The sequence below is a fragment of the Periplaneta americana genome, chromosome 5 (assembly GCF_040183065.1).
Source record: "Periplaneta americana isolate PAMFEO1 chromosome 5, P.americana_PAMFEO1_priV1, whole genome shotgun sequence".
Lineage (NCBI taxonomy): Eukaryota > Metazoa > Arthropoda > Insecta > Blattodea > Blattidae > Periplaneta > Periplaneta americana.
The window spans coordinates 73,849,020-73,869,027 of NC_091121.1; the positions used below are offsets into that span (position 1 = coordinate 73,849,020).

At 34.1% G+C, this 20,008-nt stretch overlaps 2 protein-coding genes across 4 annotated transcripts in view; one reads left to right on the forward strand and one right to left on the reverse strand.

Moving 5' to 3' along the window:
- Positions 1-13,468, reverse strand: part of Mon1 (vacuolar fusion protein MON1 homolog) — a 39,448-nt gene extending 25,980 nt beyond the window's left edge. Inside the window, exons 1-8 of one of the 2 annotated variants that reach the window (XM_069826016.1) lie at positions 13,390-13,468; positions 12,820-12,906; positions 11,283-11,458; positions 9,941-10,138; positions 8,538-8,781; positions 7,136-7,311; positions 4,320-4,440; positions 2,457-2,738 (exon numbers count right to left, since the gene is read on the reverse strand). In XM_069826016.1, coding sequence (XP_069682117.1) covers positions 2,457-2,738; positions 4,320-4,440; positions 7,136-7,311; positions 8,538-8,781; positions 9,941-10,138; positions 11,283-11,458; positions 12,820-12,852 — 1,230 coding nt within the window. In that variant the 5' untranslated portion in view covers positions 12,853-12,906; positions 13,390-13,468. Of the gene's footprint in view, positions 1-2,456; positions 2,739-4,319; positions 4,441-7,135; positions 7,312-8,537; positions 8,782-9,940; positions 10,139-11,282; positions 11,459-12,819; positions 12,907-13,268; positions 13,321-13,389 lie in introns of those variants that run through there. The other variant, XM_069826017.1, reaches the window with a different exon arrangement.
- MED20 (Mediator complex subunit 20) overlaps positions 12,277-20,008 on the forward strand; it is a 635,350-nt gene continuing 627,618 nt past the window's right edge. For both annotated transcript variants that reach the window (XM_069826019.1, XM_069826020.1), the window contains exons 1-2: positions 12,277-12,422; positions 12,567-12,709. In XM_069826019.1, the coding sequence (XP_069682120.1) occupies positions 12,409-12,422; positions 12,567-12,709 (157 nt within the window). In that variant the 5' untranslated portion in view covers positions 12,277-12,408. The remainder of the gene's footprint in view (positions 12,423-12,566; positions 12,710-20,008) is intronic.

A 20,008-nucleotide genomic window follows, 5' to 3' on the forward strand; every position in this document is an offset into this window, starting at 1 on the left:
TGCTTCCTAATCCTCGTTTATGATTTTGTGAGGAAACTCATTAATCCCAAACTTTGTTATCCAAAAAAAAATTTAATTGACAATTTCCCTAACTATCCTTTGATTCGATGCAATAAAGAGAGAGAGATATACTGTATCTTTTTGTTTCTTGTGGTATGAAGTTACTTGTCAGAACAGTGGCTCACTGATTGGTATCAATTCTCTGACCAGGTTTTTTTCCCCGTATTATGTACAGTAAGTAGGCCTAGTTTTAGATAAACTTCTGAAATATTGCTTTCCATTTTTAAATTGGAAATTCCGTAATGTACAAATTAAATAACACTAATACCGGTTTCATCTGCCAGAACTAAAAAATTTGATCGCATTCTACAAGTTTCACCTTATTTGTGTTCAGCATTTAACAATTTTTATTGTGCCTACCTAGGTAGTTAGAAGTGTTATTTTGAGTTTACATTTATTCTGTGCCCTTGCATTCACTTTGCATAACCATGTGATTTATAAGTTATTTATTATTTTATTGTTATGTTTATATTGTGTTAAAAATGATTCCTGCATGCGTCTATGTTATTATTTTATTTTACATTCAGTTATTAAAATAAATAATTTTAAGTTCTTGTTTTATTACGTTATAAGACTTGTTTCAGCATTTTTTCCATAAATTTTTTCAACTGTAGGCTATACCTTAATTAGCCTAATTATAATTTCTTGTTTTATTACGGTTTAATAATAATAATAATAATAATAATAATAATAATAATAATATTTATTTAATCTGGCAGAGCAAAGGCCAATAGTCCTTCTCTTCCGCCCAGCCAGACTAATTCTAATACAATACAATTCGTTACATGAATACAATTGGTTACAAGTCTTACTTTAAATTTCCATTATTCTTACTTTGTGTTTACATTTATAACTCTATCCATCTACAATTGCCAATGACGAAATTAAACAGTAAACATAGTCGAGTCGAAGGCGAGCAACCGTCATCGCTCTGAATCTTCGAGGACAGTTGGTGCAGTATGCATAGCATCATTACCGTTTGAATTTTATCTGAAGTGAAGTAGGCTACATGGAAATTCCAAAATGCTAACTACTGCTCCGTTGCCCAAGAGTCCGGTCAGATGGAAAAGAAATAATAAATAATGCAGTGTAATTCTGCATGCAGGAAACTGAAATGATACTCGTAATCCATTGAAAAGAACAATGGAAAGAGCAGCTGCTGCTGTAAGGAAAAGTGTAAGGACAGAGCAAAATGTAATGAACGACTATATGAAAGCAGCAGAGAGTGGTCAGAGAGCTGTAACATCCATGATCGGTCATTTTTTATGTATAAGGCTGCACATGTGGAAATTAAATGGGTCTTACTGAAGGAGTAGATAATGTTGGCAGTGTTAATCTCCGAGTGCTAAAATAATGACAGACAATGCTGTAAGGAGGATCACAAAGAAAGACGAGAAGAAGACCTGCGATAAAGTATGTGAAATAAGAAATGAATTCTGGTGAAGAGCTGGTATAATGAAACACGTTGTTCAAAGTGTAATAATAAATATAGATGTTGATAAGCTTGTATCGTAAAACGTATGAAAACGCGTGAAATTCAACTCAAATTAAGATATCTGACCACCAATAGCTGGATGGACAAAGCTGACGAGGTAAGTATCGCCGCGGAAGGAATGCAAGTCGTTCGACACGATTACTATAGAGTAAAAATGTGAATGAATGTTTTTTTATTCTCCTTCATGAGCGGAGTTAATTCAGTGCAGTGTTCCATTTATCATAGAACCGAAGCACACAAGTAATATTCTGGTTTTGCATTCAGTTTTTAAAAATTGTAAATTATTTAAAATATTTTTTTTTATTATATCTTCATTTGAGTTTCCATTCACCCACTATTCTTGCATTCAGTTTTTAAAACTAAATTATTATTACTATTTTAAATAAATCAGCCCAACATATAAAACTGGAACGGTCACCATTTTATAAAACTTTACTGGTCATGATAATATCTTTGAAAAATATTGGAGTGCAAGAGGTCAAATGACTTTATTGTCAAACGCCTGGCATTAGAAAACAACAGCAACTTTTATGTCTACCTGTGTCTCAATCTGTAAGCATCTCTTAATGGTTTCACACTAATTTTGGAATTTAATCATATTCTATACCTACACTTTCCAGGGGCGTATTTTGCGGGCTACCGGCGGTAGCCCAAGGAAATTACAAAAGAAAAAGTTTATAATATAACATAATGTAATAATTTTGTATTATTAGTTTTACCATAGTAATTAAAATTAAAGTAATTGTTAGATATATTTTGTGTAATAATAGGGTCAGCGGTAGCCCAAACCCTTTAACCAGTATACGCCTCTGACACTTTCCATATAAGATGCTTTTACAGTAGTAGTGGCATAACTTCTATTCGGTTTCGCCATCTTTGAAAGAGTAATGCAAGCACTTACCCAGCCTAACATGGTCTCCTTATCCAGTTGTTGATGAAGCAGTTTGAGAGGCCTTGATGCTGCATGCAGTCTATGATGCAATGCTTGGTACAGTCCCAACAGTCTTTCTGATTCTTCTGAAATATGATATGGAGGTTCGAGTGCTGGACTCCAGAACTGCGCTGTCGACTTGCACTTGTACAGAAAATGTCGCATTTCAGGCACTCCAACTTGTGATGCTGTGTAGCTCGCTCTGTTCACCGACTCATTGATCGCTTCCAGACAATTTCCACGCCTCAGTTTCTGAATTTAAAATTGAAATTATTTTAGCCAATAATTTAGCACTATGTCCGGATTATATAACACTCTGAAATGCATTAAAAATAACACAGGTACTTCGAAAATTACAATTTAACATAGGCCTATATTTGAGTCTACACAAAATGTACATTTTGTGCACATATTTTTGTACTTCTGCAAAAAGAAACGATTTTTATTGATATTTACTCCTTTAAAAGATGAGATACTTACTTTTAAGAAACCCGGAGGTTCATTGCCGCCCTCACATAAGCTCGCCATCAGTCCCTATCCTGAGCAACATTAACCCAGTCTCTACCATCATATCCCACCTCTCTCAAATCCATTTTAATATTATCCTCCCATCTACGTCTCTGCCTCCCCAAAGGTATTTTTTCTTCCTGCCTCCCAACTAACACCCTATATACATTTCTGGATTCGCCCATATGTGCTACATGATCTGCTCATCTCAAATGTCTGGATTTAATGTTCCTAATTATGTAGGCAAAGAATACAATACGTGCAGTTCTGCGTTGTGTAACTTTCTCCATTCTCCTGTAACTTCAGCCCTCTTAGCCCCAAATATTTTCCTAAACACCTTATTATCATACACCCTTAACCTCTGTTCCTCTCTCAAATTTAGAGTTCAAGTTTCACAACCATATAGAATGACCGGTAATATAACTGTTTTATACATTCTAACTTTCAGATTTTCTAGTTAAAAGATGAGATACATTAAAAAACAGTGATTGTTTTAAGGTGTTGGCCACTCGAAAAAACATCATAATCAATTTAATAATTGATGCTTGCATAAATTTAACGACCCTTCTCTTTTTTGCCTCTCTAGTGATTATATCTCGTAACAAAATACTTTTAGTGTATGAAATATTCTTCAGTAATAGAATCTGTATTGAGAGAAATTTAAGAATGACCAGCATTATATACCATACTACAAAAGTAGAGAATATGTTAAATTCCTTGCCACGATGTGTATTCTACCAAAATATTGTATTAACTATAATTTAATATTTTAGTAATTTGTATATATTTGCATGTATGTCAAATTTCTACTATAATCACCCTTTTCACTTTATAACAAAATTACTTTGAAATAGGTCAGAAAAATGTATTCGCTTTAATTAAATTTTCTTGGTGCACAGTTATCTCAATAGTTAATGCATCAGTCTTCCACACTACACTCCTAATCAAAGCCCAATGCATTTGGTGAAATTTATATTGATTAAAAGGCTACCGAAATAGGTTCTTTGGTGTAAATCCATAATCTCTACCATAACTAAATCATTTCTCCATAGTTCATAAACATTACATAGGCCTTCCAACAGTGTCTCATATTGTGCGTTTTCCAAAGGTACCGGTACAATCAACCAACAGTGAGCTCACAAAAATTCTTAATTCGATATTCTACTACAGACATAAAAATATTCCACAGAAAGTTTTAGCCATTGACAATTCCCAATGTTTTCTTTCTTGAAATCTACAGAAAAATGTAGTTTACTGAATATCTGACCACAAAAAAGAGATTATACACTCTCGTCTGTTTACTAGGATAAATTTCATAGCTCTTACCTCAACAATTTTCTGCTTGGCTTCTGACAGCGTGAAGAATACATCACGATCTACAGTAAGTAACAGGAGACATGCCTGGCAGTCATCTGACAGATAGGACACGTGACCATGCAGGAACCCGCTTGCAAAAATGAGAGCCAACACATGTTTCTGTAGCTTTGAATCATTAAATGTGTTTTATAGTTTTCAAAGGACACTTGGGTGATTGAATGATGAATTTTATTTTATACAAATGAAAAATGGCATAAATTAGCCACACAGTCGGAGCATCAGTTTTCTATGCTGAAGATCTGGGTTGGAATCCAGTCAGTTCCAGATGGAATTCGTGGATAAAGATACTGTTAGGACAGTTTTTCTCTTAGCATAATTCACTATTTTTCCATAATTTGATAATTATCGTTTTCAATGCAGAAAGTAGTAGAAAACTACTGTATCACATTGCACCAACTACTGGAATTGGTATGGCTAATATCCCAAGAACCAAGAATCAATAGTAATTCCTGCAATTAGTAATGATGCCTGCATCATCACATATAGTAAAATGATGCTGATGACAACGGTGAAGGTAATTCATTTACTTGCATATGACTACTGATCAATGTGTAACAACTATATGTTGCACGAGTTCAGTGAGGTCAGGTTCAGATATGTTAAGTGAGGGTGGGTTGGTTAAGGTAGGGTTAGCTTACATCATCGGTAGAGAGACATGCAGTGGCGGTTCGTGATAAAATATTGCATGTGTTCACTGTTGTTTTGTTCCAAAATCGGAGAGAACTTGAAATCATTATTCAAAAGTAATAGCTTTAATATAAATTTCATGATTCTAATGTCTCACTACCGAAAAAATACGAATTGTAAGTTCAAAATACAGTATATATTCACAATCATAATAATAATGATGATGATGATGATGATAATAATGAAACCCCAATTATTTTATTTCAGTTTGCTCGCCACATTTGCCTTGTAGGGTATGTCATTATAGCATGGCACATATAGCTAACTAAAGTACTCTGAAGTAGTAATTCACAAACTACAAACCCGTAGCAACACTGTACACAAACCCATACAAAATAAAAGTTCCGACAGCGAGCAATGCTAACACCTATAGACCAAAATACAGACTAATTCGTACTTCGAGAATGCATCGACACACCTAAAATATGCTGGATAGATTGAATGTTCACCTAATGCCTTGTGCTCTTGACGAGTCATAGCAGCCAACTACAGATACTTCTGTTCCATGCACGTGTATCAAGTCATGTAACTGCTTTGAAAATAGCACAGCTTTCATGTGAACGTATGTTTATTTATTTATTTATTCATTTGTTGATGAACATAACAGGCAATGCCCAATTACAATGTTCACGACTAACAAATTAATTGATAAAACATAAACAAGGAAAAGGAAACATACACTTATTAAAAACCAATTTATACAAGAAGTCTGTGAAAGTTGCAGGAAGTTTAAACTATTTGATTCGGATATTATACGTTTAGAGATAGAGTGGACTGCGGCAGCCTTGGACTGGGCGAGAGTTGCAGCATCTACTGCCAGATTTGCATGTAAACAGCCCAGTACATTGATATATTAAATAATAAAAATAGTCGTGCATTAACTGAAACAAGGTATTCACATGCTGTTGTGCTCTTACTGATACACCACCACTGGTGACATGTACTTTGTACACAGTCAATAGTACATTGTCATTTGTCGTTTCTTCCTATTATTTGTAGACTTTGTTATGCATAACGTCCAAACAGCTGTATCTTCAAGCTGAATGAAAACTGGACACATGTTTATATGAACTTTATTACTCATTGTCAGAATAGTCCATACTAGCATCCCCTAAAATATTTACATTCCTCCTGAATAACCATATAGGCTATACTGTGGTTGGTATTGAAAAGCCGTCTATTTTTGTACAACGAAATTTTCATGAAGTAATCGAAATTTCGCTTTGGAGACAAAGGGGTTGAGGTCTGGTTAAAGCAGGAAGGAAGTCGGGCAGAGCTGGTTCTCGTGGAGCACTCCTCCAAAATTTTCTGTCATCAATAATTGATCCAAAGAGTACTCTACCATGTCTCTAGCAACAAAAACTTAGAATTCTTAGATGAAACATATCTAAATGCACATGCAAGTGATAGATGTTAAAATGTTATGTTTTATTTAAAGACGCTCGCAACTGCAGTGGTTATATCAGCGTCGCCGGATGTGCCGGAATTTTGTCCCGCAGGAGTTCTTTTACATGCCAGTAAATCTACTGACATGAGCCTGTCACATTTAAGCACACTTAAATGCCATCGACCTGGCCCGGGATCGAACCCGCAACCTTGGGCATAGAAGGCCAGCGCTATACCAACTTGCCAACCAGGTCGACTGCAAGTGATAGAAATTCCTGGAGATGTTACCTGAAATTTGAGAACCATACACTTGAAATTCATAACATATAAACATATTCACAATCTAGAGACTTATGAAGTATATTTTGAAGACAACAATTAAAAACCGACTTGGATGACAGTTATAAAATGAATTTAATTAAATTATCTAAACATCAATTGGACCTCTTATATTGCGAATAAAATTTGACGATTAAATTTATTGATTATATCAGACTAGTTTCATAATTAATTGATCACTCTGCAATTAAGAATATTTTAATCTAATCAAACAGATAATGGAATAGTATGTTTCACTTCTTATGTGCACTCTCAGCAGCTTAACAGTGAGGATTAAAATGAAGCAATAGTATTTTTTATTTTTATACTAAGGAATAATGGTAATGATAATTATTAATATTTCTTCTACCAACCTTGAGTCGAACTTAGGTAAGCATATAGGCGTCCAGCTCTCTGCAGCTTTGAAAGATTCTGATGAATTTACCAGATTGAAAATCAAGTGCAAGTCGGCTGGATGAATGAAATATTTCTTCATTCGTACTAATGTAATAAGTTGGTTCTTGGCTAGGAGTATAGCAAAAACCAGATTCTGAAAAATAAAATTCGAATGTAAGTAAATAGGCCTATATTTGTGAATCAATACAAAGATATGATCTCTAATACAGTACACAAAAATCAACACAGTATTAATATTGTCATCTTTAAGGAAGAACAGAGTTGTGAAAGTCTCTGGCAGTTCTACAACATGGAAAATGGACACTGGAATTCCTATATTGTTCTCAGCAATGTTTTTGTTTTTATCAAAAGCCAATTTTCTTTATTTCAAAGTGTGGTTTCTCTTTGAAGATAAGTAAAGAGGGTGGTACTGTGATTTACAGCATCTAAATGAAAAAAAATCTCTGAAAGAGAGGGCTTCAAGTAACTTTTTCCCTCCATTTCCTTACCCAATTTTTCTGGTTTGTGTGAAGATGTATCTGCAGGTTTATGAGACTGTAATAGTTTCTTTTATAATCGTTTTAATTATCTGTTCAAAGTCATTCACATTTGTAAAAGGAATGAAACTGAGTTAAAATACATACTCCTAAGTAGCTACCATGCTATTTCCTCTCTTGAACATTTTAAGCGTGCATGTTTCATATCAGGTATGTCTATAAGTTATATCTTATTTAATTACACTTATCTGATATAATATAAGCTTAGTGTTGAATTAAAATCACAACACAACATAACTGAATTTTGTATTGATAATAATATTAATACTGGTACTACTAATTGATTATTAATTACTTTAAAATTTCACAAGATTAGTTATACTTCCATTTCATCAGTTTCTTTTACTGCAAACAAAAATTACTGCTGCCGACATAACATTTTAGAAAATAACTGCCAATTGTTGTATTTGTCAGTACTCGAAATTTGAAATAAAGTTGGTAAAAGAAAATTCAGCCTGGCATCTAGAAAATCATTATAATCTACTAACATATGTAGTAATAGGGGCGAAATAGTTAGATTTCACCCTTAGGGTATTAAGCAAGCTGATCCAGACTATAGTCAAGGTCACAGGAAGAGTTCAGATCACTGCAGGCATGTGAGATCTCTTTTACAAGATTCAAAATTTGTATTTATAAATTCCTGTTACAAACTAAAAATACCTATGTAAAAATTGGCTTTATTGAGAAAAGTTCGGGGTCTGTAGCAAGGATGTCACCCAGTATTATTTATTGTGATCTCTTAAAATAATATTGAAGTCTATGTATAGTTTCAGAATTTTCTTGCATTAGAACCTTGAGAACACTTTATATCAATGAAGCTCACCTTAATTTTCCCACAAGTTTGTACTATAGTCTGTGTGATAGAATCTCTCACAGATGGTGTTAATGGCAAACATTTCACAGCACCAAGAAGAAAAGCTGGCTCCCGTTCCATAAAGTTCAAGAGATGATCTATTAATCGTTCAGCACCAGCTAGTAGTCTTCTGAGATCATAATTTCGTCTCTGCTCATAAATTCTTGTCAACTGAGAGGATGTCAAAACACTGACAACTTGATTATATACATACCTACAACAAATATTCAAAATTGTAAATACTGCACATATAATCAATGCACGAGAATGTATTCAATTCATTATTTTTTAAATTATGTAAATTTCTCTATACTTACAATTCCACTGAAAAAAAAAAAACTTTTCAGATTAACAGATAATTTTACGGTCACAGACATTCTACTCGGTAATAGAAATGGATTATCTTGATCCAGTTATTTCCTTATTCATTTATTTGTCATACAACAATTTTTTTAACTTGATCCAAAGGTATCATTCTCCTACATGACAATGCACGTACTGAAACTGGTTTGCAAAAAAGGCTCCAATAGTTCAACTGGAAGATTGTCTATCATTCCCCTACAGTCCAGACTTGGTACTGAGTGATTACCATCCCAAAGTCTGGCTAGCAACCTAGTGCTTCAAAACCAACGAGGACCTCATAGATGGTATCAACAATTGGTGCCGTTGTTGACGGGAGAATGCAAAAACTCATGCAATGGTATGAAAAGTACCTGGATTTGAGTGGCAACTATGTAGAAAAGTAATGCGTGTGCAGATGATTTGTGGACATGATAAAATATTATTTTTTGTTGTCTTTTACAAGTTGATATGAGATTGATTTCTGAACAGCCTTCACATGTACACATCACCTTTAAATGTATGGTTTAGAAATATTAGGCAATTTTTCTATTTTTAATACTGCCATAAAATGTGTCTCCTAAAAATTAAGTTTGGTGTTAAAATTAGATTTCCTCGGTTACTTGAAGGTTGATAGGCTGTTATTTTCCATAAAGTTGAGAGGATTATATGTCTATAAGAACATTCGATACTGATCCTCATACAAAATAAAAGAGATCGCAACATTATGTGAACCACTGTGTATACAGTAGGCCTATATGAAAGTCTAAGTTATAAATTCAACTGCGGAAGTTGTCAGAGACTATGTAATTAAAGGAACAGAAGTTTAGAAGGAATCAGTTCTAGAACTTTCTAAGTGTTTTACCATATTTTTCATAAATTAAATATGGAGGCAACGAAAAATCTCAGCCAAAACTGGGAGATTGAATCTTGAACCAAGTGAACATAAAATGTTACCATGAGGCTCTCATCAGAAACAATGAAATAAGTTATTATTTGTACGAAGAATCAAAACCAAATCCCTGCATACTTACGTAAGCTGTAGAACCAATTGCGAAGCACTTTCTGTCGTTCTTGAAACAGAAACAAGAATAATAGGACCTTTGAGGAGGAACACAAACTTCGTATTTCCAGCATTAATGGATCGAATTGTGTCTTGATTCGTCTGTACGAAGGACACCAATGCTTGCATGACACCAAATATGGTCACGAGTTTATCCTCACTTCCATACCTGTCAAAAGAATTATAGAAGGTTGGTTACTAATTCCTCCAGATATTGTCACGAACATTTCTGGTTTTATTCTGTTAGTCTAACACTACCCTACTTCCATTACAGAGATAAGAGACAGTTTAAGGTGCATCCATTTTCTCAATGATAAGATTACAAGCACAAATAACGACTACCAAAGCCTGAGCCTTCCATCAGGGGTACAAGGTCCTTTACTTTACTGTGCCAACAAAGGAAGCCATGCTAAGAAATTTTATCGCATTTAAAAATCAATTGTCCTATCCCAGGTTTGAAGCTGTGAACCTCGAATATAATGGCAAGCATGGCAATAACTCCAGTGTAGAGGTGCGGGAATCTGTGACAGGTTAGGTTAGGTTAGTTTAGCCTTTTTGTATGCCTTGCATATTCTCACAATTGTCTAAGAATGTGTCCTTTCTTGCTGTCCGCTTTCGTTTGGTAACGGTAGTGTAAAGATTTATCTTTTTATTAATTTGATACCATAGCTCTCGTTCAGATTTTTTAATGCAGAGATTAGCACAGTTTGAACACTAAACTAAGTAGGTATTCTTAAAATGTGTAAAACGTAACATTTCATTGTTTTCTCATATGCCCTCATATTTGTCACCTTATCGTTTTTGTAGCAGGTACATTTTTGAACAGTCAGTAATATGCATGGATAACAAAATTTGAATTCTGAAGTATATTTTCTGGTTACATCACCGATGTATAGCCTTCTGAGTCCTGAGACATTTGTTATTTTATTTTTAAAGTTAATTATAAATCTACACATAAAAAAGTCCCTGACATGAGAAAAAAATGCTGAAAAAATTCTGCAGGTTACAGTTAGGGCACAAATGCAGGTATATTACACTATACTTCGGGGCTCTGCACATACAGCTTATATCATAATTATGTATGAAGTATGGTATAATATACTAGACTCTCAGGACTCAGGAGGATAGGTAATTCGAAAAAATTTGTTTTTAATGTACAGGATTTAACAGTGTAGGCCTAATTATTATTCTTCTGGTTTCCAATATTACAGACTGCTGAACATTATACAGTTAGGTGTATGTATTTTATATGTCCATTAGTGTAAAATATAGGCTCAAATTAAACTTTTAAGAAAACAAGCTGCAGTACAGACCTTGAATATATTGGTTTTCCAGCTGCACTGAGAATAAAGACATGCTTTTTTCTTTCCTTCCATTCTGGATTTTGCCAATACTCTTCTTCTGGTAGAGAACCAACAGGAGTAGCTGCTGTGTTACCATCTTCATTTGATGTAAGACTAGTTTCACTTAATTGAGATGCAACTTCTGCCTGCAGAAAAAAAACAATAATGTTAATGACATCTTAACAAACTATTGGTACATACAAATGAATTATTTAAATTATGCTTAAGCAGTTGTAATTTTCTTCTACAATTTTTAACAGTCATCCTGGCAGAACTGCCTTTATTTCTTAATCATCCTAGATTCTAATTTAGCAACAAAATTTTTACATGCCACTTCATCATTTTCCATTAGCTTGTCATCCTGATCAGAACTAGAGTCCTCAGGAATAGTTGTGTCATTTAATTCTTCTTGAATTTCACTGATAGTACTGGTAGTGCTTTCTTTCATTTGTCTCTCATCAAAACTAGAATCCATTTCTTGTTCCAATTCTTCAAAGGAATCGGTTGTAACGAGCATACTTTCGAGAGAAGCCCCTGGTTCAAAATCCGGTACTACGTCCGCCTCCTCGTTGTTGTCTGTATTATTCCTGTCTTGACATAAACCTTCCGACGCCATAGTTTGATGTAATGTCTGTTAAGCACTTTAAACACAGCTGATTTGGAATACGCACGAGGATTGGGCAATGTTGGCATAGTAAATAAAAGTAGCTACTTTCTCGCTGCCATGTTAACAGCTTTTCTTCCGTAAATTTTAGCTTTTGTACTATTTTTTGTAACCAGATAAATTACCGCAAGACATTAACAATGTCAAATTTCAACTTAACCGATCAATTTTAATTATTTATGTTTGGTTTATGTACCAATGCATCACGAATAATGAGCACACCGGTAGGCGAAAGTACGAATTGAAATATGTGACGAACTTTAAAAGGCAGTGGCTGATTCAAAAGGAGTCGATGCTGCTGCCATCTGTTCATTGCATCTTTTGATTTGGGTAGGAAGTGCATGTGCTGGCGGTCTTACTAAATTCAGTGCTAGTAAAACGTTTTCCAATAGTGGTTTCGCATACAGTGTAGTGCAGTTAAGTCTCTTCAGTATGGGAGTCACAGTGTACGTATTATTTTATCAAGTGTATGTTAGCTTACATTCGAATGTTAAATTAATGTTTTGTGTAGCCTATGATAACCTCAACTTCTTTTTGACATTTTGTGAACATCATTTATATTTATAAGACAAACTTATTTCATTCTCTAGATTACAACAGTTTCCGATGGTAGAAAATCGTACCGGTGCGCAGACCATCGAATTTCTCACCAAACGTGTTATGGCACTTGGAGCAGTACAAACTGGCCAGTTTCTGGTGGACTGTGACACCTACATGTCAGCTCCTGGTCTTGGTGAGTGGTCTTTAATTTGCTTTATTTATTAAAAATTAGCTCTGTACTACATTATTCATAAATGCTTATTTAACATTACTTCTAATACAGTGGGTTATATGACAAATTACCTGATATTGCTGCCTTTGACTGCGTTTATTCATATTTTTCCACGTTCTGCGTTACTTCCATCTTGATATAGGGTTGTCTTTGATTGCCTATAGTGAAATAACAAATAGACCACCACAATTAAAATTAAAAGAGGCTTTTTTTGTAATGTCATTTCCTTATAGTATTTGTTACGTCAGTGCCGAAAGTTATCAAACAGAATTATGTGACATCTATTAAGCCTAAAATAAGTCAAGAATCTTGACATGAAATAGGCATAAGTATTTTGGTACCAGCACTTTGTTCTGTGATACTCGGGAAATGCGAGGTTTTAGTGGTTTTTACCAAAGTAGGCAAATTCATAAATGTAATCTATTTATATGATTAGTACACGTACCGGTACAGTAAATGTTTGTGAATCACAGATTATTTTTAGTAGGCAGTAAATCTGTATTATTCTGAACAAAATTACCTTGGTATAAACTTGCGTGATTGAGTGCCTAATATACACTTGGAACTGAAAAGACACACTTGAGATGAAAGTTTCAATAGGTTTCAGTCAACAAATTTGACATATTAATGATATACTGTACCTGAAATTTCCCGGGCGAAGCATTTGAAAGGTTAAGGGTCACGAGAATCGACCGAGCTTCAGCCACGTCGTGGGCGGCACTGGAGGAGGTTCAGCAGTCCGATAAATATTATGGACTGCGCTGTTGAAGTTTGTTCATGTTGCAATTCAAACTATTGCCGCAAGATGGCAGAAGAGTGTTAATTCATTACTTCAGTGTACTTGGCACTTGTTTGAAACTTCGTTTCGTTGCATGTATACATTATCTTATACCAAAGACGTTTTATAATTTAACCCCTTATACAAGTCTTCGAAATTATGTGTTGAGCAAAACATTACGAAATGTGCCCTTACCTTTTTTCAAGCGATAAAAAGGAGATTTTTCTCTTTGAATTATAATGATTTGTTAGTCTTTTTTCCCCAAATTTTTTTTTTAGAGGGTAGGGAACAAAATGATTTACATTTTAAGTACCGGCAATTAGCTACTGATTAAATTTAATATAATCTAAGTAAAAGTAGTGGTCAGGATTGTAGTTTGAAAGCTGTTGCACTTCGGGAATAAGTTACAAATTAAAACAAAAACATTCACAGTATTTTATAAGCAAATGTTTCCGAATTTAATAGCAAATAAGGACAATGAATGAATTAAAATATGACATATTATCTTGATATCTAAGTAGGATATTATTTAATTAATTGAAAGAAGAAACATTTGCAATGAGACTTTGTTAATGTACTCCGTCCCCAACATTTAAAACGAGATATGTTGAAGTTTATTGTATTTCTATTAGTTTTGGAACTGAAGAAAATACGACAGAATTTCATACTTAGAAATATTAGAATAAAAGACCATTAATCGTTCAGTTAATGTAAATTATTTTGCATTTGAATTATTAATTATAATTGACAAGTCATAGTGATGACATATTTAAAATGTCCGTTTAAATTAATTGTTTTGTTTCGATTTTACTGTTTTGTAAATTCTTATAAACAGGTGAAATTTACGGAACAATTTTTTGATTCGCTTCCTTAAAAATTCCTGTTCTTTTCTTGTAACTCATTCAAAATGATTTTTTTTTTTAGATACTTGGAAGTTTTATTTTGTGTAAAATTTGAAAATGGATTTAAGCTTTGCTCCAAAATGTCTTATAGTTATTTATTGGCAGTCATGAACAGAAGGTCTTTATCAAAATCATTATTCGCCGAAAGCTGAATTAGGCCTAAGGTTAACAGTTAAAAAAAAAAAAACTTGATCCAATGTTGAATAACGTACATTTTTTACTTTCTTTCTGCAAAGAATTATACAAATTTGTAGAGACTGTTTTAAGAAATAAAACATGAGCATTGTTGCTATGATTCTGTTCGTAATGATGTTTGCAAAACTATCGACGAAATTTTTAATACAGTCTCTTTATTTTTTCTCTTACGTTGTCGATTTTTGACAGTAGTAATCTTATGTGGTTTAATTCTGAATTCATCCGTGCATTAATTTTTATTCATGTCCATAAATTGGTCTTCGTATTCATTCTGGTTACATTAATCGAAAATTATTGCTTTTTCTTTTTATTATTAAGTCTATATTATCATATTATTCATGATTTCCATCTGCGCTGGTTAGACTTAATGCACTAGCCAATAATGTAATTCTTTGTTCAGCGTCATCTTTTTACTACAGAAGCTATTGAGCGACTGTGGGATAATGAAAGGCCATAACATGACGGAGAAATACTGAAGTGTGTGGGCAAATCGAAGTATTCTGATGAAACCTGCCCCGTAGCAGTCATGTCCACTACAAATCTCACAGAATCCTCGGTCCCTTTGTTGAGAAGCCTACTTTATGAGCTAACGACTAGATCTAATTTCCTTCTGTCCCCTCATGGGTAAATCTCTCTTGATGTCCTAGAGTAGAACATGGCTTATGATTATATTGGGAGATGTTCACATGTCCATTCTTGCTAATTCACAAAGGGTTTCGAGTTTGACGGTATGTTTTCTTAATGAGATGAGGATTACAAAGTTCCCTGGAGTTAAGTACGACCGCTGGTAGTCGAATTAAGTCATTACACGAATACATTACGTACAGTACAGTGATTGTGGTCGCGTTTTAGACGAGTTAACCGTAGTTTTAAATTACCGTTCTCTCTCTCTTTGAAGTCTAATGTATTACGACGTTTTATCTCATGGGAAAATCTGAGAATAGTGTTTTAATAAGATGCTGACAGTGAACGAGCACTACGCTCAAAGGAAACCGAAGCGCAAACTCTCCTCTAATTTTGTACACATGAAGGGTAAACAATAGAGTTTCATTATTGTGCGCATAAATAAGGCTTCTAATACAGAAAATGAACTTCTACGTCTCTCTCACCCCATAGAGGCGTAGAGATGGAGGTTATCGGGTTTAATCTTGGCTGCCGGGTTCGCAACTTGGAAAAGTTTTTCTCTTGTTTAAGATAATATTATGTAGTCCGTATACAAATTATGCAAGAGAAGTTTGAGCCCCGTTGTTTCTAAATTTAATTAAATTTCCTCTCCGCAGCCTCCGCCTCTTTCACAACGTTTTGCAGTATGTTGTATGTCTCTTATGTTGTAACCGTTACATTCTTCTTACATTCCCATTTTCCGTTCTTTGAAAGAGTACTGTTTTCTTAGGGTCTATTTATTAAACGACAAGTTAATGAAATTAACTTCGGGTGAGAAGGCGGAATTATTGATATTTTTTTAGGTAGGATTATTAGGATGGATAATTTCATCTTTCTACACGTTAGAAGATTGACAGTAGAGTTTTCATAATGACCAAGATATTTGTTGCACACAAAGGGAGTAGAATGTCTACCTTTTCCTATTGCCATAGCGGCATAGTGCTTCAGAATGAAATTGATACTTTTCTCCGAAATACGACGTTTCCTCGCTTCACAATTTGATCAGTGTGAGGGATAAGGGATAACAATTTTAAATGTACTGTACTCATCGAAAAGACGCAGTAAAAATTTGATTATCCCGAAAAGCTAGGGAGAGAAAGATATTGTTCCTATATACGGAATGAACCGTAAATAATGTCGTTAATTTCAGGGGCTTATTCTTTGAGATATTTAAAACAAAAAAGTTTAATTCAATTTTGCTCGTTTTTGCTTCATTTTCGAGATAAAAATTGGCCTATATTAAACATTTAATAGCGTGTTTTGGGAAAGCCATTGATTTAATTCTCAATGTGCTTAGCCAATTTAAGAAAGCAGAGTATTATGATAATAAATGATTGAAAGAATTTAAGTTTTGTCATTTAAATGTGCAGAAATTTGATCCTAACAAATGTAACATTGAAAATTCATTTACAGAACGAAGAGTTACATTTGTTCGGATTAAATTTCTACAAATTTAAAGGACAAAACTAAAATTCTTTCAATCATGTATTATCATAATACAGTGTCTCTTAAATTAACTGAGCATATTAGGGATTAAATCAATGGATTTTCCAAAACACGCCATGAAATGTGTCATATAAAACAATTTTTATCTCGAAAAGGAAGCAAAAACGAGCAAAATTGTATTAAACGTTTTTGTTTGAAATATCTCAAAGAATAACCTCCCTGAAATTAATGACATTCCTTACGGTTTATTCTGTATAAAACTCGAACATTAATCACAATACTCTAAGGAAGGCTCGAAATGTAGACTTTCATAGCCATAAAGGACCTGGGCGAGGGTCGGTCTGTCAACTGACAGCATCTCAGTAAAGGAAAAATTTCGTTTTCTTCTCATTAAGACACTATTCGTGGACAGAAGCTGCTTCGGGCAGATTTTCTCAGAGTACAGGTACTCGCCTTCTCCTTCTGTTCTTATTCACTCTGTATTTTACAGTTAGTGAGATAGAAAGTTATGATTGACACTGCGTGGGCGAACTCACATGTGTGGAGTCTCAGCGATATCTTGCCCAATAACAATTCACACCCCTTATCACCCCTGGATTTTGAATTGTTATCATTTGTTATTGGGCAAGAAAACGCCGAGCCTCCACACATTTAAGTTCTTTCACGCAGTGTCAATCACAACCTTATTTATCTCGGCACCTCGTTTTTCTCCCACTGTAAGCCTTGGTTTTTCTGAACCGACGCATGCGACCTGCGAGGTGCGAGGCCCGCCTCGCACAAATCCGGACTACACGAGAGATTGTGAGTGGTTTCTATAACTGCGAAATGCGAGGCGCCCAGACCTCGCAGTTATAGAAAGAAACCACTATCTCTCGTGTAGTCCGGATTTGTGCGAGGCGGGCCTCGCACCTCGCAGGTCGCATGCGTCGGTTCAGAAAAACCAAGGCTTTATGCTGCGTTATTGTCTCATCATTTTGTCTTGTCTGTGATTTACAACAGACGGTAACAAGCAAATAGTTTTTATAGTAAATATTAATTTCATCCACTTCCGGCATTTAAAGTTACGTTTGTCACAGTCACAACTGTTACAGGCAGCATATTATGCTCGTATTATGATTTGCATTAGTGGTTAGGGACTCCTCGGTGCAAGGGACGTGTAAGCTATCTTCAGAAAATTAAAGTTCGAAGAAATAGTTGCATTTATCAATTAATATATCACTGAAATTATTTTTTTTCGTTGTGAGATTATTTGTATAATAATAATAATAATAATAATAATAATAATAATAATAATAATAATAATAATAATGACTTATAATTCTCCTCCAGAATTAGAACAAATCACTCAAGACATTTTTAGTTAGGGTGGCTAATGAACCAAAATAGAAATTCGTTCTGTTTTTAGACTGGTACTTTAAATAATCCGAGTAATAAATGTAATGTTTATAATGTGAAATAATTTGTTCCCTGAGCAACATTAAAGTAACATAACAAAAATAATATATGTATGATATTAACTTATGTGTGTGATTAAATTTATGGGTAAGCTTGATATCTAATTATAAACTAATTAAAATTCATTTCATATTATAGCCTGCATTCACATTGCACACAAGTATAAAAATGTAATAAAAATAATGTAATAAAATTAATCAGTAATATTTTGAACAATAAGGAATTGATTAGAGGAGATCAAGAGGGTAGGGACTCCGAAAATGAGCTATTTCACTTTATTGAAATAAATAAGTAAACGAAACATACACAGCCAACACGAGGTGTACATCAACAACATACATATTCATATCAAAACAAATACCAAAGTGATCATTGTATCTGTCTAGTAGCTACAAAGGAAATACTTCCGTAGAGACAGTAATTTCTGACTCGAGCTTGATCGTCAAATATTATTTCATACATAGTTACTTATCAGTCATAACTAGCACATTTCATTAGTAATAATATGTGATTACATGGATTTGTTCGTATAATAAATTCTGTAAAAATTAAGTGCTACTTGTATATAAGCTAGTCTATGGCATTTCAGGACGCTTTTTATGTAGTATATTATTGTCTTACAAGTCTACGATACATTTTTTTATCAATTACAATATTTATTGATAAAAGTACTATAAATACTGCATCATTGTTTAAATTGCTCAAAAACGTAACGAAAATTCTACTTGTAACTTAACTCAAAATTGGATTTCTATCAAGATTTTACGAAAAGAATGGTTGTTTCATTTCTGGGACAGGGTTTCGTTACTAGTCTTGTGAAATACAATGGTGTATTACTTGTTATAAATAATTGTTTCCCTTTTATTAGTTTTATTTTATTGTCATTTTAATTAAGCTTCGAAATTGTAAATACTCTTAATTAATATTGAAGATCGATGAAGTCTGTTGAACACAGTAAGAAATAATATATAGTACAATTTATTTATATCTGTATATTATTATGAAGTGGAAGAACTTTCGCGATATATTCGCTGTAAGAACTTGTATGTTTCTAAAGCTGGGATCCTTGTAACAACGGATTAACAGGGGTGGGTAAAACAGTCTGAGAGGGCAATTTTTAAAGAAAGGTTGGACGTTTCCGAACTAAAACTCTGTAAACATTAAACTTCGTTACTGAAGGTCCGTGGAAGTTTAATGTAACATTGGTTTAAGTTTTGGACAGTTTAGTATAATTTTTCACCAGATGGCAGAATGCCATAATTTTAAATAGAATTAATCTATTATATCATTATTAAGGGCTCTAATTTTTAGCGATTATGAAACCAGGATCGTAGACACAGTTTTCCCTCTAGATTGTTACAAAATTTAAACAATGATTGAATGAAAATGAAATGTTTTCCATTTAAACTATTTAATGGAGATATACACGTGCAGTACAGCCTGATACATTCTTCAGAAAAATAGTTGCAACTAGTAGGAGAGAGTTGGGTAGTATCGGACATTGGGCAATATCGGACAGTGAGTTTCTTTCATCTACCTCACGATGATAGGACCTGATTGACATGGTTACTTTCAGAACGGCCCCAAGGTTCACTCAGCCTTCTATAAAATTGAGTACCGGGTCTTTCCCGGGGGTAAAAGGCGGTCAGAGCGTGGTGCCGACCACACCACCTCATTCTAGTGCCGAGGTCATGGAAAGCATGGGGCTCTACCTCCATGCCCCCCAAGTGCCTTCATGGCATGTTACGGGGATACCTTTACCTTTACGTTTCTGTGATGTTGCATACAGAAACGTAATCACGTCATTCAGGTACTACCATA